At 39.6% G+C, this 26539-nt stretch overlaps 1 protein-coding gene across 4 annotated transcripts in view; it reads right to left on the reverse strand.

Moving 5' to 3' along the window:
• The window catches only part of PRKN (parkin RBR E3 ubiquitin protein ligase), a 1383066-nt gene that overhangs the window by 188197 nt on the left and 1168330 nt on the right, over positions 1-26539 (reverse strand). For all 4 annotated transcript variants that reach the window (XM_050789300.1, XM_050789297.1, XM_050789298.1 and 1 more), the window contains one exon: positions 15657-15806. In XM_050789300.1, coding sequence (XP_050645257.1) covers positions 15657-15806 — 150 coding nt within the window. The remainder of the gene's footprint in view (positions 1-15656; positions 15807-26539) is intronic.

The following is a 26539-nucleotide window of genomic DNA, read 5'->3' on the forward strand; positions in this document are numbered from 1 at the left end:
TAAATATTCTATAGTGTACCATACTAGCTATTACACATTATACAGAGAGTGGTTAGGAATTCAATTTCTAAATAATCTCTAAAATAAAATAATGACCCAAATCTTCCACATCCCCAAGGTTTCAGCCTTAAATGCATATGATATTACAAACCTAAAATTCTTAAAATAATTTCTGAAAACTAGTGATATAGGAGTTAAAAAGAAAGTACTTAGGCAGACAGTGAGGGTGCGGAAGTCCTCAGTAAGGTTTTTCTTTTAACGAAAAGCAGCCCCCAAATCATTTTCCTTTCCAACAAGAGCAGCCTGTAAAATCGAGCTGCAGACACAAACAAGCATGCTGGAAACTTGCACGGGTACATGCTGGCAGTTGTGCCCATAGGAATATAGTCCCTGGGACTAGCCATGTTCGAAATGGCGGCTTCATCTTCTCTTTTTGCCAGCCACATGTACAGTCAGGAGCAGAAAAGATGGCCCCATCAAGTGGAAAGTCTGTTTGCATAATAAGATTAGGGTGGGGCCAAGAGCCTTCTCTGCATGCTATGTAAATGCCACACCTGGTCAAACCAATCTGTGAGTCCTACATAAATCAGACACTGCCTCCTCAAGGCTACCTATAAAATCTGCTGTGATCCGCCACCTTGACCCTTTTTTTCAGACATTTCTCTCTTGCAAAGAGCTGCTCTCCTCTCTCCTTTCTTCTGCCTATACTTTCCACTTCTTAACCCACCCACGTGTCTGTGTACTTAATTTTCTTGGCGTGAGATAAGGAACCCTGGGGATTTACCCGGGACTACCAATGCTGCTTCACTAGTAGAAGGAGAAAAGATAAATAGTGATTCCTGTTTTATAAGGTCGGAAGGCTGTATATTCACACAAGATGCTCACCGTCACAGTGGTCTCTGTGACTTTCAATGAACCCCCTTTCCACCTGTTCTCCTCACCCTCACACTAGATTACTTTTTCCAAAAGATCTGATCATGTCCTGGCCTCCATGGTCTGCAGGATGAAGTCCCAAATCCTTAGCCCGCAGGGCCAGACTCCCTTTCCCTCTCTTGTTCTTGATCAGGCACCATGAGCCCACAACTCCTCCCCATCGCCTACTCGTTCCTCCCTGGCCGTGTTATCTGCAGCTGCCTGGCTTCCTGACCCTTCACTCTGGTGCAGAATCTTCTGCCTGAAATATTTCAGTCACCACTTTAGGCCAAATTTTTCCATCCCTCAGTGTGCTTAATGAAGCTCCCCATTCTTGATTCCAAACCTTTTCCTTTCTCACAGCATCATTCATGACACAATGAGTGTGCTGAATGCAGGGGTCATTGCTGAGGATACAAAAATGAATAGAAGGCAGCTCCTGCTCACCCCACCAGCAGCCCCACAGCAGCTCCACATGTGGGCAAGTGGTATGCACACAAGCAGTGTGACACACATGACTATGAGGTGTGTTCACAGTGATGCAGGAACTGGGTCATTAAGGTCATTAAGCATCCTGGATTTCTGTGGGACATTCCCCGGCACAATTACATGTGGCCATGTGGCTATGCTGTTTCACACAGACGTGCCTTGTCTTCCCATTAGATGATGTGTTTCTCCAGCACAGTGGCTGTGGCATCACCTCTGTGTGCCTGTAGCATCTAGCAGAGAGCCATATACATACTGGATAACCAATTCATGCATGTAGAATAAACAATTTTCCCCTACAAGTATTACTGATTTATTTTCAATATAAGGAAGAATATACTGAATTTTTCCCCTTGGTGAGTGTTTCTTATGAGAATAGCTTAGTTGCTAAAAACAGCATGATTTCTAGTGATTGCGGTAGAAGAATAAAAGCTAAAACTCCTAGGACTTCTGTTAGAAATGTAAATCAGAAGCTGATATTACTCCAAGTGCTACGTGAAATATCATATTCAATTTGTAACTCCAAAAGCTTTAGTCCGTGGAACATGTGGTTCTACATGGTTTAGTAGTGCCTTTGTATGTGACATGAGAACAAAATAATCAGCAGGTGTAAATGTCAATCCAACTAGAGAATTTTCTAGAATTGTGCCTCTGCTTTCAGTTTATGGCAATACTGAATGCGAACTCTATTTATCTGCACAACTTCAGAAGGTTATTGTGGCAACACCTTTTAATAGAAGGGGTGAATACAATTTTATGGGTATTATTGAGAGTTGGAGGTCTAATTTCTCATGCCTGGGAATACAGAAAGTGAAAAATATATATTGTTAAAAAGAACATCACCAAGGAAATACTCAATTCTGTTAGAAATAAAAAAGAAGTAGCTTCTTGCCAGAATACTTTTTTCTTTTCCTGCATGAAAATATGAAACTCTGAGACTGGAGACAAGTGAATGGTATTTGAGTAATGATAAAAGGAGACAGAAAAGACACCAGATGAGGCAGAGACTGACATTTGTCCGCTCATCATCCATTCGCCCTTTTCTTCATAGGAACAGTTTCTAGCTGGGCACATTGCACCCAGAATAAAGATATTTCCCAACTGCTTTGGGGGCTGGCCATGTAGCCTCACAAGTAACTTTTCTCTGTCAGAATATGAGTGCAATGTTGTGTGCTACTTCCAGATTTGACCTTTAAAGAGACTGGGAATGTCCTCTTCTCCTTCCCCTTTGTTTCTGGTTGAAATGTGGACCTGGGGCTGAGCCACCTTACACCATGTAGATGAAGGCAACTAAAGGCTTGGTGGAGTGGAGCATCCCAGCTCCAGACATAATTTTATGAGAGAGAGAAATAAACTCCCATCCACTTATGTCACTGTAGTCCTAGGAATTGGCCACACGCCATGGAACTAGTGTCAGAATAATATAATGGAGGCTACTACAATCCATTTAGCCAGAGAGGAACAAAAAGATTTTTTTAAATTGCTGATTACCGTTACAGTGGACACGAAAACATTATGGAATATAATAATCTGGAGGTGATTTTGTTTGCTACTAAAAAGCTCCAATCAAATAATTCTTTTTTTTTTTTCCAATATCTGCTCAAAGTCCTTAGTAAATGAATTCCTTTGGTCATTATTAAGAGAAATAAATGCCTGTGTGCCCATTAAGAGATTTTGATTGGAGAAACAGAAAGCTCCAATTTAACTGGCTTAAATGGAAAGGAAATGTATCATATCCCATTACAGGCAGTCCAACAATGGAGTGGCTTCAGAGCTGATGCACTCAGTAGTGTAATGAACCCTAGAAGGGCCTGGATCTTCTCAAACCTGATCACTAGTAAGGGTCACAGGATTAGCAAGACTGGTTTAGACTACTCAGAACTCACTACTGACCTGGAAAATGAGGTCATTTCCCAAAGCGGTGCACATTTGAAAAAAAGAAAAAAAAATAGGTTCTGTTAGCAAGAGAAAGGGGGAGATTGACGTCAGGAGGGAAACTGACATTTTAGTCTACAGTCTGTCTGTTGTGCACACACAGATTCTAACTATGACCTGATAGAAACTTGCCCCTGCTGGCTGACAGCCAGGTGCTGGGGGTCACGCTCTATCAGCAAGCAGTTCTGTTTGTACAGGGAAGGTAAATAGCCTACAGAGTTGGTTTCATGCTGGCTATTTTATTCACATTCCGAGGTAGCTTGTGTCCCTGCAGATTTCTGATTTTACATCAATGATGTTTAACGTGATGCTCAGAATATTAAAAGCACACCCAGTAAGTGTTTTATCTAAATCGTGTTTACAATGGAAGTTTTGTGCTTTTCTGAGGTCTTGCAAAAACAATCTGTGGTTTCTTTAGACCAAGAAACTAAAAATAGACACAGTGACATAGTCTCCAAACAGCAATTTTGAGATGGAAAACCTCTGTTACATTAACAAGGTGAAGCAGTTCCCATCCATCCCATTACAGGAAGTTCTGGGTCAATAGATTTAGTCTAACAAAGATCTTATCTCTTTAATCCTATCTCTCTACTTCAACTTTTTTTATTGATTAAGCAGCTTCTGAACTTTACAGCAATACAATACTGCTTATACAAAGCCCAGTCATGTCATCACATAAAAGAGTTTTTGAGAAGTCTACTTTGATTTAGATTTCTTTCTTTCCAAATAGCAGCTATCTTCTGAATACACAGCTTTTCTATGTACTTCCTATTTACATGTAAAATCATTTAAATGAATGGTCTAAACAAGGTTGATTAATCACTGGGAAATTTCTCTTTTAGGACACATCCATTCCAAGCTCTACATTCTTTAAAACTCCAGCAAATAAAATTCCATCTTATTTCTGATGCAAATGACTAACTTACAAGTTAACTGGACTATTTATTCTATTTCCTTCAAATAATCAGGGCATGTCAAAACGCAGGCTTGTACACATAAAGAACAATGCTTCAAGTTCTTTTTTTTTTTTTTTTTTTTTTTTTTTTTGAGACAGAGTCTCGCTTTGTCGCCCAGGCTGGAGTGCTCTGGCGCGATCTCGGCTCACTGCAAGCTCCGCCTCCCGGGTTCACGCTATTCTCCTGCCTCAGCCTCCCGAGTAGCTGAGACTGCAGGCGCCCGCCGCCACACCCGGCTAATTTTTCATATTAGTAAAGACGGGGTTTCACCATGTTAGCCAGGATGATCTCGATCTCCTGACCTCGTGATCTGCCCGCCTTAGCCTCCCAAAGTGCTGGGCTCAAATTCTAAGAAGGACACAATCAAAAGCTTGCATTTGATAATGTGTAAGAATTATTTAGGGATATGTCACATTCTGCAAGTAGACTGGGTTCATCTACATGGGGAGGTGGCCACAGGAAGAGTGAACACAGACTTCCTCCAAATTACAGCCCTGACGGTTTAGCACTAATACCTTGAGAGGAATTGGGAAAAAAATCACTTGGCATCAAATTCCCAGACTGTCCCTTAACTCTGGTCAATAACCAACATGGCTTTGTGAAGAAAAATGTGATGTGTGTCAGGAACAATATATTATCTATCTGAAAGAGAGTAACAGGCGACTTTGATTAGAGAAAGAAACAGGCATTCTTGGCCTTCTTCTATAGAAAGGAGGAAGAAAATTGCTTTTTGGAAGTGCAGCAATAGGCCCGCTTGACAAATTACCTCCTAGAGTGCAACAGTGAGGCTTATCTCCTTCTGATTGGGCTCCTTCTCACTTGTACACTTCTTTTGATCCTGGTTCAAGAATGGGCAAACAGACAGGCAAGGGTTATACATTGGACCTGGGCCTTACCTGTGGCCTTGTAGTTACTTGATGTTTTCCTTCTCCTTGGAAAATATTCTAAAATAAATTGGACTTTAAGAAATCTCCTTAGTCTCCATCCACAACATCAACTTTTTAATGGACAGTGGGGACAAAGGCCTGTATGGTAGGCTTGGATAGTTCTGCCATGTGTACCTCCTAAGGACCTCCAAATCTTAGGGGAGGTGGGACTGAAGGTCAAGCCAGGCCAGATCAGATTTGCCCAGGGCATACTTCAAGTTTCCACTTCGTGGTGCAAAAGAGGCAAAAGTGAGTCTTTGAGGACCTCAACTGGTAGAACCCGGGGGCCCACTGAGATGCCAAGTGGAGAAGGAGGAAAAATGGCTGCATTCCTTGGAATCTTAGGAAATGTGATTTCTACATCTGTTGCAGATTCTTGGAAACCAGTGCCCATGGGACTGGCTGGTCTTTACCCAAGAAAAGCCCTATTCCCTCCCAGGAGCTTGTAGAGACAGCTGATTGAATAATTGATCGACTTAGCCTTTCCCAATGGAATGCTGGACAAGCAAGAGAAATGCCTGGCACTCTAGTCCTGAGCGCTCATTCTGTGTGGGCTCCCTTGAACTCTGCCTAAACGTCATGAACAACAGGAATAACAGCAGTTGCTTAGCGCCGGCCTTGGTGTTCCTGTTTCGTGTGAAGAGTGAGGGTGTGCTGCTTCTTCATCATGCCATGGGGCTAACGTGGGATGCTCTGGGCATATGCTAGACGATCTCTGCCCTGACCCTCAAGGGGCACTAGCTGAACAAATGCCCTGTAGGAAGATGATTGCTAGAATACAGAGATGTGCAAAGTAGCAATGGGACATGTTTTCCTGTAATGTAAGAACTATTTAGACATTTTGTGTAATTTAATTAAAACATCACTGATTTGCCTTGGCTGCTCAATACATTTGGTGACATGTTTCAGAGACCCTATTTTGCGAAGGTAAATTAAATTTCCCAGTGGACTTCATTCTCATTAAAAAATGACATTCAGCTACGTGGGTATGACAGGAGAGTTGCTCCTGACACCTTCCAGTTTAAGAGTGGCCAGCCGGACCACCACCTGCAGGCCTGGCTCTTTCTGGAACAGCAGCGAGGTTCCATGGAGCTGGTTTCTGTGCCCTCGGTCTCTGCCAGTGAAAAGCGTATTTCCTTCTCCCTAGTCTAACCTCAAAGAAACACTATGCCTAAAAAGGTGTAAAATTCTACCTGATGTAATTATTGGTCACATTGCTTTTATTTTTAACATGTAACATTACTAAGTTTAATTAAGAAAAAAAAGTAATTCATAAGCTCAGTCCCTCATGTTATAAAAAAGTAACTACCAATCTACATGTTCAGGAACCTCAAACATTCTAGAAGGTTATAAACTGAAAAGTAAAGGCTTCCTCCCTCACATCATCACTTCCTCTACCCAAAGGCAGCCACTGTTCCCGGGGTGTCTTTGCTTCTTTCCGGAAAATATCTTACACACTCACGCGCATGGATCCCCTTTTCATGCTGTCTTTACTTCATTCTGTGTATTAAAAGTGGTTCCGTATCAGGACACGGATTGACCTCACTCTTCGTAACAGAGTATTGTATTCCGCTGTATAATTATGTCAAGAACATACTTAGCTGCTGTAATACTATGGAAAAGTTGATCATTTCCATATTTTTATCTAATACAAAATAGTGCTGGAAAGGGGAAGATCACCATTCAGAATGCTGGGGTTTAGGGAGATGCAAGCTGCCCCCAGGTCTGTCCCAGCTGAGCTGGACCCAAGCACTACCTCCTTAGGATTGTTCTCGCTGTTTGCAGAAGCACTTCTTCACACATGGAAAACAAAAACACAATCTACAAGTCATTTTTTTGGTTATTATCATAATGCCCCATGCAGTTAACATTCTATGAGATTGACACATGGTGACACTTGCCCTATGAAAATATTTTATTTATCATTTATTGTTATATAAGTTATTCTCATGTTCATTTAACAGGGATCCTTGGAAGGAGAGTTACTAAGCACACATGATCACAAAATTTCATCCCATCTTCTCTAACTGATCTTAAACCCATAAATATATATATCAATGGCAGTGTTAGAAAGAAAAAGATTTTACTGTAAAAATATACTGTAGTCTCAAAAACACATTTGAGGCAATTATACTATATAATTTAAAAAGCCATGCTTTCATTAATTCTCTACAAAAAAGAACTATTGTGGGCCTAATGGCTCTGATTTTTGGGTATCACCTGTTCATTGTGACTAGCAGTACGCAACTCAGCACTATGCATTAGAAAAATAAAGCAAGCCATCTGAATCCCAAGTAGCTTCATAAAACACCTGTCTTACAAAATGTACCACACAAAAGGTAGTTCTTGCTCTATAGAGCTGAGGAAATGCTGAGTGTGCTGTTCTGCTTGCTCAAGCAATACGTGTTTGCATATTGAAAGCTTTAAGTCCTATAGGAAAGAAATTGGTTTAATCTGGCTTACCCGGTGCCTCCAACTATTGGATTGCAGATCTCTGCTCCATCTCTCTGTACCCCAACTCCTGCCATGGTCCTGGCAACATCTGTTGGAACCTGGATTGCATGACCCCTACTCTGGAAAATGCTGCTTCATATTTTTATAGTCAAGAAATTGCTGTATTTTGGTAAAGTTTTTTTTTTCCCTCCCTCAACTATAGCTGAATAGCTCAAAGTGCTTGTGTTGAAAACACAGGAAACCTTGAGTTTGTAAATGGTACTCCTTGGACAGACGTCCCGGTCTTTTCCTAGACCGGAATTGTCCAATAGAACTTTCTGCAGGGATGAAAATGGGCTATATCTGCACTGTTCAATACAGTAGCCACCTGCCATGTATGGCCACTGAGCGCTTGGAATGTGGTTACTGTCACCGAGGAACTGACTTTTTAATTATGCTTACTTTTAAACAGCCATGTGTGGCTAAAGGCTGCCATGTTAGACACACAGCCCTATACAGAGGTCAGAGCATGACCAAAATAAATGCACAGAAACAATGCAATCTTCACAAGAAGCCTGTTTTCAGGACTGTTCTGAGCTCTCTGCAGCTTGTAAAGCTAAAGAATTGTCCTCCAATCGATTTGCCATAAAACTGATTTTCTAACACATTATTCAAAAAGATGGATCTTATGATTTTGAAAGAGTATAATTATTGGCCAGGTGCAGTGGCTCACGCCTGTAATCCCAGCACTTTGGGAGGCTGAGGTGAGTAGATTGCCTGAGGTCAGGAGTTCAAGACCAGCCTGACTAACATGGTGAAACCCCATCTTTACTAAAAATACAAAAATTAGCTGGGCGTAGTGGCAGGTGCCTGTAATCCCAGCTACTCGGGAGGCTGAGGCAGGAGAATCGCTTGAACCTGGGAGGCGGAAGTGGTAGTGAGCCGAGATTGTGCTATTGTACTTCAGCCTGGGTGACAGAGCGAGACTCCGTCTCAAAAAAAAAAAAAAAAGAGTATAATTATTTCATATTTACTTTTATTTCAACAAAAACTGGTTAAAGACAATGAGAATGGCTAGTGGTCTGTGTTGGGTTAAAAAAAAATACACTTTTCTATATGCAGCTGAGCCTTGAACAACATGCGTTAGAATGTAAGTCCACTTATATGTTGATTTTCTTCTGCCTCGGTCACCTCTGTAATAGCAAGACCAACCCCTCCTCTTCCTCCTCAGCCTACTCAACATGAAGACGATGAGGGTGAAGACCTTTATGATGATCTACTTCCGTTTAATAAATAGAAAATACATTTTCTCTTCCTTATGATTTTCTTAATAACGTTTTCTTTTCTCTAGCTTACTTTATCATAAGAATATAGTTATAATACATGTGATATACAAATTCCTGCTCATTAGCCATTTATATTATTGATAAGGCTTCCCGTCAACAATGGCCAGTTGTAGTTGAGTTTAAGCTATCTGCTGACTTTTGGTTGCAGGAGGGGTTGGCACCCCTCAACTTCCAGTTGCTCATCAAAGATCAACTATACCTCAAAATCACAGAACACTTTCTAGGAATGTCTGCCAACTGATAGATGCTTTCCAGAGGAATGGTATGCAGAACTTGTTTGTACATTTGTGAACAGTTTCTTTAACTAAAATAAATACTCTCCGAAGCTTTCTATCTTTGCACTTCAAGCTGTCTCACAGGCAGAAAGTCTAGCGAGACTTATTTCCAATCTGCAAATGAGCTGATCTTAGAGTTTAAATTAGATTTTTGGACATATGTCAAATAAACATGGAATGCATATTTTTTGACATTTCATAACATCAACTTTCTTTTTAAAAATGCTCTTTGATGGAGAACATCTTGTATATCAAAGCCTAAAGTACCAACAAGATTTGATTCCACTCTCTACGTGCTGCAGTGTCCAGGCGGTTGAGGCAAACTTGCATGGGGACAGCTGGAGTGAAGGCTCATGAACCCACAGTTAGTCATCCTGAGAAACACCTGTTCTTTCTGGTGTCTCCCTGAAAACATCATGATGTAAACCACATACATTTGGAGACTAGTCTTAAAAAATCTCAATTTGGTTTAAAAAATACCTAAGCATAATTTAAATTACATATTTTTACAAAAATAAATTAAAATTGGCTTAAAGAATAAGAAAAGTAACCATTTTCTTTTTTCCTTTCATTATTAAATATTGATCATCTACATGTTTTCTCTTTCCAAGCTCCACCTATTGAAAAGACAGCTTGATATCTATTTGTTAATTTGGAGTTTAAACTCAATAATTACTTAAATCTTTGAGTAAAAGGGTAGGTATCATCATAATTTATCTTCATCGACTCCTTTCCTATGTAAAGGCTGAAAATGAGGTTCAGACTCTCATTTCACTAAAACCTCCAACAATATTTTAACACTGTTGTTATAAGTGGTTCGAAATAACAATTTTAACCAAAAACATATATACATTTCTTTGCACGAAGTAGGCCATATCCTATACTTGCACAGGCCTAGAACCACATTTGCGGGAGGCTTTACAACTTCATTTTTATAATTTTTGGAACTCTTTTTAAGAAAATCAATGCAAGAAAGTGAACATGGTTAAGAGGATTTGGAAAGGACCCATGCAAGCAAGGAGCCCAAGGCGAAGGCCTCGTTAGTTCCCTGACAAATCTGCCTCTGAACAACACAGCACGGTGTTTGTTTAAGGAGAGAGTGACGGTTAGAGGCCTTAAGAAATTCATCGCATTTCCTTAACTTATGGTCACTAATAAGATTTTTGAAATTCTATTTTCATTTAAATGTGTATTTTTCTGCAGTTGCTAAATTTTGTTTCTGGATTTCTAATTAAAAACAGAAAACTCCTCATCCAACTTCAAGCATTATTTTAATAAATTATCTCCCAGACATATAATACTCTGAGACAACACCAAATAAGATAAAGATGGTTTATTTATAGATAACTCGGAAGGTCTGATTGCCATAGCTTTCTGCATTCCCAGGTCAGTGAGTATAATGTATTCCATATTTTGATGCTGTTTTCCAGTACTAAACACGTCAACATTTTGCATCAGAGTCATAAAAGTTTGTGAGATAGTTCTGATGACTAGCAATAAGGCCAGAAAAAAAGAATAATGCATAACGTGAATTCTTCAGGAAATCAATTAATTTTTTTTTTTATGAGCAGTAGTAAAAGTAGGATCTAGGGTTAGTAGAGTGAGGCTAGAGTAGTATTTGATACCAAAATACATTCTCTGTTGCGTTCTATCTATGTAAAAATATTCTGTGCTGAGTCAAAACCGAAATCTCAGTGCTCCCAAGAGTAACACATTTTACATATCAGAATGTACTCTTTACTTGGCCTTGTATGTAGCCTTTGATAGAGCACATCAATTCTGTAAATTCTGTAGTACCTTCAGGTTTCTAATGGACTTTTTGTGGATCCCTGAACATAGTGTTATTTTGGTTTTCTGAATTATATACTATGTGTGCTATCAAAACACTGTATATTGTATAAGCATATAAAGGTGCTTAAATATTTTTCAAAGAGGTCTTTGTTGGGGCAAGGTAAACAATTTTAATACTGGGATAAATGATGATTAATATTGGAAAATAAAAGTAATAGTTTATTGATATTACTCCTAGATTATTAAGATTTATGCAACCATTTATTCTATTCTATTCATTCATTCATTCATTCATACATTCGATGAATGTTAAACACCAAATACATGATTTACCAAGAAGAATGAAAAGGCTCAGGACAGGAATATAAAGACAGGAAACCAGTGTAACACTGCAGCTTGAATCCTGGGAGGTGGTACTTTCAAATAATTCTTTATAATGGTAATAAATTTGCTGGATCCATCCCACATTTATCAGGCCTTTCCTAGGTGGACTGACATCATCATTTAAATGGAAATCCCTGTCTTCATTTATTAGTTAAGGTACATTGCTCCTGAGGGAACAGATAAGCCTGTGACACAGTGGAGCAAAGTGTCTGGAATCTGATTTTCCAATGGACATTCCCATATGTGTGAACAAAAGACTCATAAATACTAACTATAGCACCTATTTTACAGAAGCTCAACTAAAGACACAGAAGTCTTCAGATGGAAAGGATATACAATAGAAACCACAGCTGTGTGGAAGACCACCCAGGCACATGGTGGTGGGTGAAATGACTACAAGATTAGGATCCTCTGGAGCCTAGGGCTCAACACATGGGTGTCTAGCTCCAAAAAATTTTAAATCCCACAAATGGCAGAGAATTTGGGTTTCAACTTTTTACACACTTTTTTTTTGTAACAGCAAACATTTTTTGAATACCCACATAGTAAGAGTTGTACTTTTTCTATCTTGATAGTTGAAGGAAAAACATTAAGCACGGGTGAATTCACAGGCATCTCACAATAAATCTGTGAACCACACCGAGAATCACTGGAGTTAATGATGTCTAGGGCTTTTTGCACATCTAGAACTCTATATTTCTTCTACAGCTTTGCTACCAATGACTTTTCCTTGAACGATGTATTGAATGAGACACTCACTTCTCCCCGAGGCAGCTTATTTTGTTCTTCGTTGTCCATACTATTAGAGCAAAGAGTCAAAGGAGATTCATCTTCTTCTAACTTTTATGTATTGGGCCATGTTCTACTTCTGAAATGACAGAATCTAACCACAATTTCTTCCAGACAATGGCTTTCCATTATACTCCTTAAACCCAGAAAAGATGGGCAGCTTACAAGGATGTACAAACCACAGCAAAACAACATGCATCAGGAAAAGGGGAAGAGAAAGAAGGAAACAAGTAAAGCCAGGAAACCAGTTTCCAAATCCATTGTTTATGACCTCTCTATATGCTCCCAGAGCCCACAGATGTAGCTTTAGATTTTCTAGCAGTCAACTTTCAGAGGCAAACCTTATCAGTTGGTTTAACATCCTTAAAGGCAACTTTCCTCAGGACAAGCATAAGTGTGCTTGGTACTCAGATCAGACCTGAATAGTCACCATGGTTCCTTGTGGAAAAGTCTGAACCACAGGCATCACATTTCCTGTGTAACAATTACAATATAAACAAATGGCATCATGGCAAAGTAGTATTTAGGAAAAGCAATTATTTGAAGGCTAAAAATAGTAAGGTCTAGGTGCCCAATTTCCTGCTGTAGATCTGGCTACATCCTTGATTCTAGACTATTTGGAAGAGTATATCCAATGAATGCCACATAAGCAATCTTCCTTGAATGTTGCATCTTTTGGGTGAGCTTTGGATAAATATTCATTAAGCTTTTGATTAAATATTAAATAAATCTGCACTTACTCTATGCCAGGAACTATTCTATGTATTTCACACTTATTATCTCATTTACTATTCACAATAGTCTTATACAGAGTTGCTCATATATATCCTATTTTAGAGATAAGGAAACTGACAAAGATGAAGACCACTAGTAGTTTGTGAAGCCAGGGTTTGAACTTCACACATTCAACGCAATCTCCTTTTTTAAATCACTGTGGAATTCCTTTAGCATCCAAGTCAGGTGAATATCCTTCAGTGAAAGTTTGGGATTTGAAGACAAAGGGCGATGATGAGGTCAATTTATCTCTGCTGAGAAGCCAGAGCAATGGGAATGGACGTAAGCTTGCGAAAGAGTATGGAGACTGGGGCAAAAAGGGAGGGAGGGAAAGGAAGGCATACAGTTCAGTGCATCCTTTAGAAAATCACTTCTCTGTTCTTTTTTCAGCTTCTTCAGATTGCAAACTGTGGTGGTTTAAAATATGTCCATAAATTCTTTGACCCTCTTTAAGATGGAGCCCAACTCCCTTCCCTTTGAGAGTGAGCTGGGTCTAGTATCTCACTTCTAATGAATAACGTGAGAGTGACAGGTGCAGCTTTGGGGATTTGGTTCTACAAGGCGCTGTGGTTTCCTCTCCCTGTTCTCTCTTTTGGACTGCTTGCTCTGGGGAAAGCCAGCTGCCATCATGGGGACAAACAGCCTAAGACAAGGGCCACGTGGTAAGGAACGGTGACCTTCTGACAACAGCCGGTGAGGAACTGAGGACTTTTTTTTGCCAACAGTCATGTGCATGAGCCACCTTGGAAGTGGATCTTCCAGCCCCAGTTAAGCCTCTAGATAACTGCAACCCAGTTAAACGGCAAACTCAGGAGGAACCCTGAGCCAGAACTACCCAGTGAAGCCACTCACGGGTGATTCCTGACCCTCAGAACCTCTGTGAGATGATATATTTCTATTATGTTAAATTGTTAGAATTTGGAGTTGCTATGCAGTCATAGATAACTAATACACAATCCAGCAAACACACCTCCAAAACCAACACATCAAAACAAATTAAAATAAAGTAAGAATACATTACCTAGAATTGCCAAAGGACAAAAAAACCTTGAGAACATAGCTATCCTTCTTTAAGTCAAGTTTGCCTGCAAACTCCTTTAATCCAAAGATATTACAGCATTTTGATTCACTTCTAAAATAATTTGCCATGATTTGGAGCTTATATATATATGTTATTTACTTACGATTTACTTGTATAAAAAAGGGAACATAAAGATATTCAAGATTTCACATTACATAAACCCTTCAACATTCTTAAAGCAAGGTCAACAACCAAATGCAAAAGATGGGCCAGTGGAATTCTCTACCTCCTAAGGAAAGTTAAAATCTTAAAATCCAGCTTTAGAGGATGGAACCACAGTAGGCAATTAGCAGGCAGAAGCACACAATTTAGCCAGTAGTTAAAAACAATTCGTTAAAACCTCATTTTAAAAGATAACATTTGCTAGCATTCTGATCCCAGAGATAGGCAACCTGCTGAGGCCACACACAATCAGTGCAGATAATTCAGCACATGATGATGGCTAAGGCTGGAGAGTGTGTCCTGATTTCCATCATCTCCAGGGAGAGTAAATATCACTTGAGTTTTCATTCAAATGCAATCACGATTATGAATCCAGAGGTATTTCTTTCCACTTAGGCACCATGGCATCTCATTATTTTTCAACTTCCACTTCCTCTACTCCATTGTTCAACCCAGGGTTTTGTGAGCCCCACTGCATGACATACAGGAAGCTTTACTAAGGGGAATGAATGCTAATTTATTTCTAGATGACTTACAGGGCTCAGCCCCAAATCAGGACTGGCAAATATACCTCTGCTATCTGTGCTCCTTCTTGCACAAAACTCCTCATGAAGTTGCAATTTTAAAAGAAACGTTTCCCATCAAAATTCAATAGACTTTTATACGCACATACACTTTCTTACTTTTCTAGGCTGCATGAAATTTAATATCAGGATTATTATCCATTTGTCATTTTAACCTATAATTTAGTAAGCCTTTTTGTGTTTGAGTTATGCTTCTTTCCCCCTTGAGCCATCAGCCTGCAGCCATAGATTCATTCGAAAAGCCAGCCAGGTCACATGGTTTGACCTCTTAGAACAAACATTTTTCACGTTTCTTATTCTGCTTCCATAAGAGACACCATTAGTTTTGTTCATCTCTATTTAAAACGATTTTTATGACACAATAACATTTCAAGTTTTCCACATTAACCTTCATTTTATTTCTTGAAACCACTTAGGCAAACAATGTCAGTAAGACGTCACTGATGGAGAATTCTTTCTCCTTCACTCCTGTCTACTTAAAGGCAACTCTGAAGAAAGAATACATTTTTGCTCTGGATCAGTTGAGTGCTGGGAGAAAAGTTTAAAAGTCTGGCCTAAGTGGTTCACAGCATCTTAAAGTAAATACTTCCATAAGCAACCAAACAGAAAATCTTAATACAACTCTTTTCCCCAAAATACATACATACATTTTCCAATCTGGAGTCCTATAAAGGAATTTAAAATCTATTTTCTTATACATAAGTTCAAAGATGTCTGAGTCCAAAGGGAAAATGAGAATAAAATAAAAATGTAATCCCAGCCCATGCGCAAAAGCAAACAAGGACAGGAACACACCGCCCCAGGGGTGCGGGCAGTACTCACCCCACAGCCCAGGCCGTTGCCGCCTTCACAGGTGACTTTCCTCTGGTCAGACTCCGGCAGCAGCCCCGCTCCACAGCCAGGGCGGGGGCATAACACGCCCCCCATCTGCAGGACACACTCCTCTGCACCATACTGCTGGTATCGGTTGTACTGCGAAACCCAAAAAGCAGAGTGAGCTTTCAAACTGACTGTTTATTTCAGCCAAAAGGGTAGGAGCTGACAGTGTATGGGATTTCTTGCTTAACCAGTTTCAGTAAAATAATGCGTGTGTGTGTGTGTGTGTGTGTGTGTGTGTGTGTCTAGGGGGAGGGAGAGGGCCGGGGGTTGATAGAGGAGGACAAATATGCTTCAATGAGAAAAAGTCTATCAGACTCAACTGGCAAGACATATAAGTGAATTTACTCTTTGCTTTTTTGTCTTCAGAAAAGAGATATCCCAAAGCTTTGTATGTTATAAGATTGCTTCTACCAACATATATTTCAACAATCTTATTTCATATACATTTGAAGGAACATACTTATGTATTAAATGATGAACACTTATAATACATCACTATCAATCTTATAAAGCAAGATATTTTCATGCCTCTATTTGAAATTCAACAAGGTTGTATAATTATTTTGAAAATCGGCCCCGCATTCCACCTCATAATTGTTGGCAGCCCACACAATATCATTGAGCTAGAAGAAGACTGATGTTAAAGAATCACATTTTCCCTTTATCATTACTCTTATTCTTAAAGCATGATTTCCTGTGTCCCTGACATCATTTCTTTCTGTTACTGTTTTGCTCAGTTTCCTTTAATGCTTTCTTCAGCCTGCAAATAAATTCCAAACCCCATCAGACCATTTTCAAGGTCTTCTTTGTGGCAGCCCTACATTTTTGATCTGTTTGTAATATAAACTCAGATCAAGTCAAATAGGTTTGCTCAAATATTAATCAAATAATGCAACATTTATTGAGAGCCTACCACATTCCAGGCTCTACCGAGGTGCTGGGGATACAGCAGTGAATTAACAGACTTCTCCACCTTCATCCACAGCACTGTAACAGTCAATACTGAGAGGTCAGAATGTCTACTGTTTCCAATGGTGCTAAGTGAGGAAGAGAATAATCAACAGGGAAGAGGAAGATTCCAAAGAAGGTGGAGAACTCAATCTTAAAGAGGTGATTAGAGAGTGCCTTACAAAGCATGTGCCTTTAAGCAAATGTCTGAAGATTAGAAATGCAAGTCACATGGATTCCTGGGGGAATAAGCATTCGGGACAAGCAGATAACACTGTAAGGGGACAGAGCCCCAGTGTGCTGATGTGGTTGGCTGTTCAGGGTACAGCGAGGTGGGCAGTGGGGTGGAGGCAGAGTGAACAACGAGGGAAAAAACAGAAGGTGAAGTTGGAGAGTTCAGGAGGATCTAGAATGTGTAGTTCCCTGACAGCTGCTTTCAGAACCCTGGCTGTTATTCTGGAAGATACCAGAACCACTGCAGAAGTCTGAGCTGAGGTATGACGTAATTTGACTGGTATTTTAAAGACATCCACCTGGCTGCTATGTTCAGAATGCCCTCTGGAGGGCCAGAGTGTGGGCAGGAAGCAGAGAAGCCCGCAGGAGCTTATGTCAACATCTATGCAAGAGATGGCACTGGCTCGACCCGGGAAGGTAGTGCTGGAGGTAGGATCAGCGTTTGAATTCTGGGTATAAATTAAAGGGAGAAATTGCAGAATATCCAGTCAGGATGGATGGATGGTGTGAGAAAAAAAGAGGAGTCAAATATGACTGTGGTGTATTTCCCTGTTTCCTGAGAAGACAGGAGGCAGGTGGGGGGTGGGGACAACTGTGGAAGAAGAAAGGGGTATGTGTGTGCGTGTGTGTATGTGTGTGTGCGTGTGTGTATGTGTGTGTATGTATGTGTATGTATGTGTGTGTGTGTGTTTGTAGGGAGTTGAGGCATGAAATCATTATTTCTACTGTGCTCATGTTCAGTTTGATAAGCTATTACACAGCAATGTTAAAATTTCCAGTAGCTAATTGAATAAATAAGTGTAGTTTAGGGGAAAGGCATGGGTCCTAAATACAAATTTTGAAGTCATTAGCATGAGCCTCTAATCCATTTTCTCATTCTTCTGTCCCCAGGAAAGAAGGAAAACGATGACCTGGCCTCCTTGTAAACATGTGAATGGCATACACATACAGCACATTTACTAGAAAAGAGGTCTAAGAGTTTGGATGGCAAATGAATGAGAATCTCTGAATTTATGGGGTAAGGCTCTCTAGACAGTGTCATAAGCTGTGCAATTATCAGAGGATACAATGACGATATTTCATCAAGTAATGAACGATGAGACAGTTTATGTAATTGAGAGATTGCATGTGAGTGATGGCTGCATAGATTTCTTAGAGGCTTCACACATAAACCTTGCCTAGAGCACAGCCCCAAATGCCAACGAAGGACCTGAGGAGGCAACCTGAATGCCCCCAGGTCCTGCCTGAGTCTCAGGATTACCTGCATCCTTGAAATTATTCGTAAAGCTCAACACTAGGTTTGATCTATGACACTCTGACCGTGTTATGAGGTTAGATGTGATTATCCAACCTCTGCAGGGAAGGTGAGAAAACACCAGCAAAGGAGACTGAGGAGCAGCAGCCTATGAGGCAGGTGAAAACTGAGGACTCAGGTGTCCTGAAAGCCAAGGGATCATATCTCAAGAAGGCTGCCACGATGAGCTGTGGTTGGAGTTGGGTGTGTGGCTGCCACTGCGGTCTTGACAAGAGTCATTTAGTGGAGTCATGGAGCCAAAAGCCTTCGGAGTGGAGTCCAGAAAGACTTGGAGGAGAGAAATTCAAAGAAGTGAGAATGGACACTTTTTTAAAGGAGTTTGCCTGAAAAAGGGAGCAGGGATGGGGTGACCATTGGATAGGACTCTGGGGTTGTAAAGGATTTTTGAAAATGGAGAAACAATGATATGATACTATGCTGAAGGCAGGACTGAGATGAGAAGCACAGATGGACAGTTTAGGCCAGAGAAAGAGCTCTGTCCTTGAGTAGGTTGGAGGGGGGAATCTAAAGGATGTGTGGAGGGTTGGCCTTCAGAGGGAAGGCAGACATCCTTAGGTAAAGGAGGCCCGGCTGAGAGCTTAGGCCTAGGTGCAGACAGGCAGAGGGGGTACTGGGATTTGAGGAAGAAGAAAGGTATGAGTGACGAAGGAAGGGGAGGGCGGAGGCAGTTGGTATCACTGCTGGGCGGCACCCAGGCCCCCTGAGGTCAGAGATGATGAATTTAAAGGAAAACTCATGAGCAGAGTCTTCTGTTTCTCTGCACACACACTGAGCTGCAAAGGCAAAGTAGAAAGAATGCTGGGTTTAAGTTTGGTTGGAGTTTTGCTGGAATTGTAAAAGGAAGCAGGACATCTCTCAATCACCTCCCGCATATGACTGTGAATGATGTCACGGTGATCCGCCAAGCCCCTCTCCCTCAGCTCTATTCACCTTCCACATACGACTGTGAATGATGTCACAGTGATCCGCCAAGCCCCTCTCCCTCAGCTCTATTCACCTTCCACATACGACTGTGAATGATGTCACAGTGATCCGCCAAGCCCCTCTCTCTCAGCTGTATTCACCTTCCACATACGACTGTGAATGATCTCACAGTGATCCGCCAAGCCCCTCTCCCTCAGCTCTATTCACCTTCCACATACGACTGTGAATGATCTCAGTTTCCGCCAAGCCCCTCTCTCTCAGCTCTATTCACCTTCCACATACGACTGTGAATGATCTCAGTTTCCGCCAAGCCCCTCTCCCTCAGCTCTATTCACCTTCCACATACGACTGTGAATGATCTCATTTCCGCCAAGCCCCTCTCTCTCAGCTCTATTCACCTTCCACATATGACTGTGAATGATCTCAGTTTCCGCCAAGCCCCTCTCTCTCAGCTCTATTCACCTTCCACATATGACTGTGAATGATCTCAGTTTCCGCCAAGCCCCTCTCCCTCAGCTCTGCACCACTGAACTGCTCAACCTACTTTTTTGTCTTGACCTGTCCAAATCCTTCCACATTGAAAAACAAACAAACAAACAAACAAAAAACAAACAACCCCACACTTTTGATTGTAAGTATCACATAGAATAAGCTTAATACATTATAAAGTGACCAACTTTTTAAACACTATCCAGGCCAAGACACAGAACTTTACCAGGGCCTCCTAAAGCCCTCCGTGTATCTATTCTCATCATAACACCTTCACCCCTTCCTAAAAGACACCATGGTTTTTGTTTGTCTGTTTTGTTTTCTTTTCTTTTTTTTGAGTTGGAGTCTTGCTCTGTCACCCAGGCTGGAGTGCAGTGGTGCAATCTCGGGTCACTGCAACCTCTGTCTCTTGGGTTCAAGCGATTCTCCTGCCCCAGCCTCCAGATAGCTGGGACTACAGGCACCCGACACCACACCTGGCTATTTTTTGTATTTTTGGTACAGACAGGTTTTCACTATGTTGGCCAGGATGGTCTCAATCTCCTGACCTCGTGATCTGCCCACCTCAGCCTCCCAAAGTTATAATCAACTTTCTTGTTTTTCTTTATCACTCAAGGTTCATTTCTAACACTACTTTTGTCTGTTTTAAAGATGTGTTGTTTAGTCCATCACCCTCCACTGTCTTTTTTCCTTGCAATTTATTTGTTGAAGAAAGCAGAAAGCAGGACAGGTGAACTATAGAGTTTCCCAGTCTTCATTTTGCTGATTGTATCCAGTGTTGCAGTTTATAATGCACCTTGATAATTTGTTTCCTATGAATTGATAATTGGTCTATAGGCTTCATTTAATTCAGCTTCTTTCCTTCCTTCTTTCCTCTCTGCCTACCCCCTCTCTTTTCCTCCTTTTTTCCTTCCTACTTCACTCTCTTCCCTTCCTCCTTTTTCCCCCTCCCTCTATCCCTCTGTCCTCCTCTTTCTCCTCTTCCTTCTTCTTTCTCTCTGTAATATTACTTCATAGATGGTGTTTTGTACTTCTATCAGGAAGATTATAATGTCTTTCTCTCTTTTCAAAAAGTTGAGCAGCCATTAACATTCAGTAACTAGATTAATTTATTGGGATTGAAAAATGATATTTTAATTCAAACATTCCTTCATTTATTAGTTAGAATACTTCTACTTTTGGTTACCCGGTGATATTGTTTGAACAGGAAACGCAAGCTAAAATATTTGATTCTTCTTTTTCAATGAACATTTATAAACTCATAAACTTACACATATTATGTGTTAACTGTGTTTTAATCTAATGCAGTGATTTTTTTTCTTGAAGCACAACTATCTCATCCCTGGCCAATGGTAATCCTATCAAGTTGACTTTCCGTAACATGAACCTGACACCACTTAATACCTTCTCCACTATCTGCTATGGAAAATTACTCAGGTTCATCTTATACATTTCCTGCCCCAGACCAGGAATTGCCAGGTTTTAAAAGAAGCACTGCTTCTTAAAAATTTCAAGACCATAAACTGGGTGCTAGGTATGTTTAGTGGTCCTAAGTTAATCATTATTTCTAAGTCCTCTCAGTTCTTACTTTGAAGGAGAGGTATTTCAGAACTACAAGGTTTTTACTTAACATTTTCTATTTTACATCTGTTTCTCCCTTTCTTCCACACTGGTTCTCAAGAACACAGAAGATGACATAATTACAATATTCCATAATTGCTCATTTGCTTTTTCTCACATTACACAATTTCAGAATAACAAAACCATCACTGTGCCCACGATTTCTAAAAACTTCAAATATGTTTTCACATGCTCTACTCATTCTCCCACAAAATTTTTAAAATAATTGTAATGTATCCACTCTGCTAACATATGTGGCCATTTCAAGCTATGCTCTCTTTCTCTTAGCCTTCATGTTATCTTCTACACACACACACACACACACACACACACACACACACACGCATGCAGGCACAACCATCAGTCCTTATGTTGATGGTTGATGTTTCCCCAGTAATTTTGATTGCTTGAATCTTGTTCTCTAGTAAATTCCTCAGGAAGAGTTCCTGGGAAATATATTCACTGAGTTCTTCCATAGTAACAGTTTATTTAGGGCTTTTATTCTTGATAATGAGTTTGGCTGAATAAAAAAATCTTTATATTACACATAGAAGAAATATATGGAATTACAGGTTCTTACATTGTACATATAAGGAATATACAATCCCGACTTGTATATATATTTCCCCCTTGAGTATCTGAAATCTCTTACTTCATGTTCTTCTGGCACAAAGTATTATGGATAAGCCTGAAAACACTGTTTTTTTTTCCCCTTTGTAAATTAATTGCCCTCTTTTGCCTAGATGCCCAAGGAATTTTTTTCATTTCTTTAGAATCCAGGAATTTTATTAGAATATATCTTGGTGCTGGTCATTTTTGCATCAATTTTCACAAGCATACTGTGTCAGGAAAGTTGTACTGAGTTTAGTTTTTAGTATTCACTTTGCTCTGTTGCTTTGATGTTTTTCTTATGTCATTCCCAGTATACATATATTGGATCTTCTTTACTTCACTTCTAATTCTAACAGCTTATCTCAAATCCCTTTTTAATTTTCTTATTTGTGTTTTTTAGAATTTTCTTCATTTTTCATTTTCTATTTCTTTTAAGACAATATCTATTATATGTATTTATGTAATTTCCTAATAACTTGGTTCATCTTGAAAAGGTTATTTCTGCTTTCCTCTGATTTGGGGCATTCTTCCACTGTTCATAAGGATGCTATTTTGTTCTTCATTCACTGCATCATTTTAATAACCTTGTATGGGACTGAACCTTGCTTCTTTTCTGTTAGAGTTTTACCTTGTTCCTCTGCTGTTGCTCAGTTTTACATGAAATTAGTTCTCCTGCAATTTTACAAAGACGTAGAATTCAGAAAAGCTGTGGACTTTTCTCTTCTGGTGTTTTGGGCAGTGTTCAAAAATATGGGGGCTTCCTTTCTGCAATCTTACAACTCTGTTATCCCATTTTTAACTAGACTTTTTCTTTCCTTTTTTTCTTTTCTATTCTGAGCAAATTTCTCCTCAGTGTGGGGCTTTGTCCTGAGAGGGGTCTTTGGCGGGGTAAATCTGGTGACTGCATGAGACCTAAAGTGCTCCAAGCCCTTTAAACCCTTATTACAGACTTTTGCACTCATTCTTCTATGCTTTTGTGCATCCACACGCCCTGAGTTTGGCATAGTATCTTGTCAATAGTTTGTAGACAGTAAATAATTATAAATTAATAAAATCTAACTCCATTTAGTGACAATTAATTAAAGAATTCTAATAAGATAATCAATAGCAATGGAAATTAATAACAGTAACTCAAGATTATGTTACCTACATAATTATTTTAAATTAGTTGCTCTTAAGTAATTGACCATTTTCTCATTTGACAACAAATCACCTAGTCTATTTAATTTAGTTAGGTAATTTTATTATTATGACAATAGTTTTTATCTAGGAAGAAGTTAATCTATGGAGAAAGTCCAATAACAATTTAGAAATTCTTGTTGACTACATTCATAGTGGTCTCAAATGTTGATGGAATTTTAAAAATTATGTCCCCCTTTCCATTCATTAGCTAGGGAATTTATTAAAAATTATTGTATTTATTCTGTTTATGATAAACTCAAGAGCATTTGAGCATATAATTCCTTTTTCAAAGGAAGACAAATATTTTAACATATGTGCCTGGGAATTTCTGTTGATGAAAAAGTACACAACATACCTGAAATATGCCTACTGAAAGTATTAGTTTTCAAAATTAACATTGTGACATTTATAAGAAAACACTGACCTAGAAAAAAGAATGTGCTAGTATTTGTAGAAAGCTTAATATACTAAGGAAATAATTTAGTTATGTATTTATATATCATTAGCTAAGATCCTTACTTAGTTACCTTCAAGATACAATCTATAGTTTCCATAGATTCTTTTAACCATTTACTGGGACGAGGTTGAAAGTACATTAATGGAGAGTCGTGACAAACTAGCACTAAGTAATACAGAATACTGTACCTCAGTATAAAATATGTGTGATAATGGTAAAGGAACTAATAAATCTACCCCAAGTGGTGGAAAGGAATAAACACTGTTCCCTTGATATTCTTGTATTAGTTCCAAGGGCTTTTTAACTTATCAATATAGAATCGCATTTTATAAACAGCCTAACTTGGAGGAATGTGATTAATTTATAATGTGAACTGGGTTTATATAGAGTCCATCCTCAACTGAGCTCAAGAGTGGAAATTATCTAAAAAATCACTCATGCATGTTTTGTCTATGGAATGCACAGTGAGCGTCTGTGTGTGTGCAGATACGCTAATATTTACATGTCAAACTATATTGACAGTTTTAAGTTATTATTAAAAATAGTTTGCAAAATTCTAGATATGATTTCATAAAGTGAATAATCCACAGACAACTAAAATAATTTTGAATTGATTGTATAATAGTTGTGAAAATATTTGAAAATAAATATAAATATTCACAAAGAATACTACTCTGAACTCAAGGAAAACAATAAATGTTTTTCTCCTGTATTTTATCAGATTATAGCAAAAAATACATTTCATTAACATGCGTTATGTAGGTAGAATCTTGACTCACTGCTATACTTTCTATTTTATTTCTTTGGGGAGGAAATTATTCAGTCTTTATGTGTATGCTCATGGATTCTATTAAGAACAAAACTATTCATTTTAAAGCATAAAATTCATAGAAGTTTCAATAAACTCATGTTTTAGGAATTTCAATCATGGGTCATGGGAGAGTATAATGAAATAGATATTGTATTTTGTTGGTCTGCAGGCAGTTAAGAGACCTGCATTTGGGTAGAAAAGTGTTCTATAATGAAGGAATGGTTGCAAGTTCAAGCCCCAGAGGGGCCAGTGAACTTCCCCTTTCTTGCTGACTGTTGGCTGCATGTTAAGTACATTAAAGGCACATGGGTGGTCACCTGAGAAGTGTGGTTATGGGGGAACCAAGTGTAAACATCCCTCACCCTCGAAACACCATCCAAAAGGCCTCTCCTTTGTAGGAGGGGACAGGCTGCTTCACTAGGATGCTTAATTTGCATGTTTTCATAGGAAAAGAAAATCTAATTTTAAAATCTGCAAGAAATGTGAAGTACAGGGATCCTAGGTAAAACTCAAGCCTGAGAGAAATGGCAAATGTTCTGTCAAAATGAGTCAATGCTTGCCAGCCATCCGGGAGCTGTGTGGCCCCCTTTGAGGTCCTCCAAGCTAAGGAGGTTGATTTTGTGCTGTCATGGTGTTTCCCAGAGTATCCTTTTGGGGGCACTCAGGTACAGCTCTCGGGTCTCCTTTGCTTCCCCACACCACTCCATAAATTCTAGCTTTTGTTACATCTCAGCCAAAAGCACTTCCGGGACTCCCTCCACGGGCTTTTCCCTCAATCCCTCCTAGAGCAGAGGGGTCCTGATCAGGCTTCTGTTCACTGAGCTACTGCTGTGTACCAAACCACAGCACCGACACTTTGCTGCTCGGTAAATTCTCTGTCCACTCTGTGAAGTGATGGATGTGGCCCTGGACGCCACAAAGAAGTGCCATCTTTTGCTGACATTCACACAGGCAGGAAACCCACAGTGCTGCATTAGAACTAAGGCTGAAACTTTCAAGACCACGCTTTCCACAATACCCGGCTGCCTCTGTCTCTTATTCCCTTTTACTGAAAAAAATTCAGTCAGGTGCAGTGACTTATGCCTGTAATCTCAGCATTTTGGGAGGCTGAGGTGGGAGGATTGTTTGAGACCAGGAGTTTGAGGCCAGCCTAGGCAACATAGCAAGATCCCATTTCTACAAAAAATTAAAAAAAAAAATTACCTGGGCATGGTGGCATGTACCTGTAGTCCCAGCTACTCAGGAGGCTGAGGTGAGAGAATCATTTGCACCCAGAATTTCAAGGCTTCATGAGCTGTGATCACACCACTGCACTCTAGCTTGGACTAACAGAGAGAGAATTTCTCAAGAAAAATAAAATAAAATTCAGTTAACCATTCCTCTGTCATCTTTTAGAAACTAATGAAAAATAGTTTCCTCTTTGGATGAAAAAAACTATAACATCATCATAGAGGAACATCAGCTTATGATTTAGCCATTTCTCCTTGCTACGTGGACAATGTCCTGTTTTCTATATGCATTAGAAATTTTTTTCAAAAAAGAAGCACTCCTTAGATTGTCAGTAATCTTCATCTTCTTTTTTTTTTTTTTTCATTTGCAGGTAATTAGTTTGAGAGCATCTGTGACAGTCTAAGTGGTGGCCCCCATGGCACTGCTGTTTTTCTTCTCTATTCTGTTGCTAATAATGTTTTCTTCATCCCTGGACACCTGTCAGATACTGATGAAGTGAACTGGCTCAAGAAAGGGCTGGACCTTGTTAATTGCATAGAAAAAACTATCAAGATGGCTGAAATCAAATGCAAAGAGGCAACATTAAACAAGACCTAAAAAAATTAAAAAAAAAAAACAAACAAACAAAAAAACAAGCAACAGACCATATCTGGAAGTACAATTTATGATTTTTTTTCAGGTATTTCAGGTAATCCAATGCCAAAAAGCATCTTATCTTCTAGTGGTTGGGGAATCTTCTGGAAAAGAGATCCAAACCAACTGGCTTCCTTGTCCCCTCTCCATGTGTGACACGGAGCAGCACCCACTGGAAGGGAAGGACTACAAACGCTGTTTTCCTCACAAGAGTTCCTACAGTTGATGTGACTTCAGAGACTCCTGTAGACTATGGAAACAGGGTGGCAAAGCGCCCTGTCCTGATGGAGTCCACTGCAGAAAGCAGGGTTATCTGTGGCTGTAAATTATTTCACTCTTTGCTCTTGTCCCAGAGAAACAGCTTTAGGTAG

This window comes from Macaca thibetana, chromosome 4 (genome assembly GCF_024542745.1).
Source record: "Macaca thibetana thibetana isolate TM-01 chromosome 4, ASM2454274v1, whole genome shotgun sequence".
In the NCBI taxonomy this organism is placed as follows: Eukaryota; Metazoa; Chordata; class Mammalia; order Primates; family Cercopithecidae; genus Macaca; species Macaca thibetana.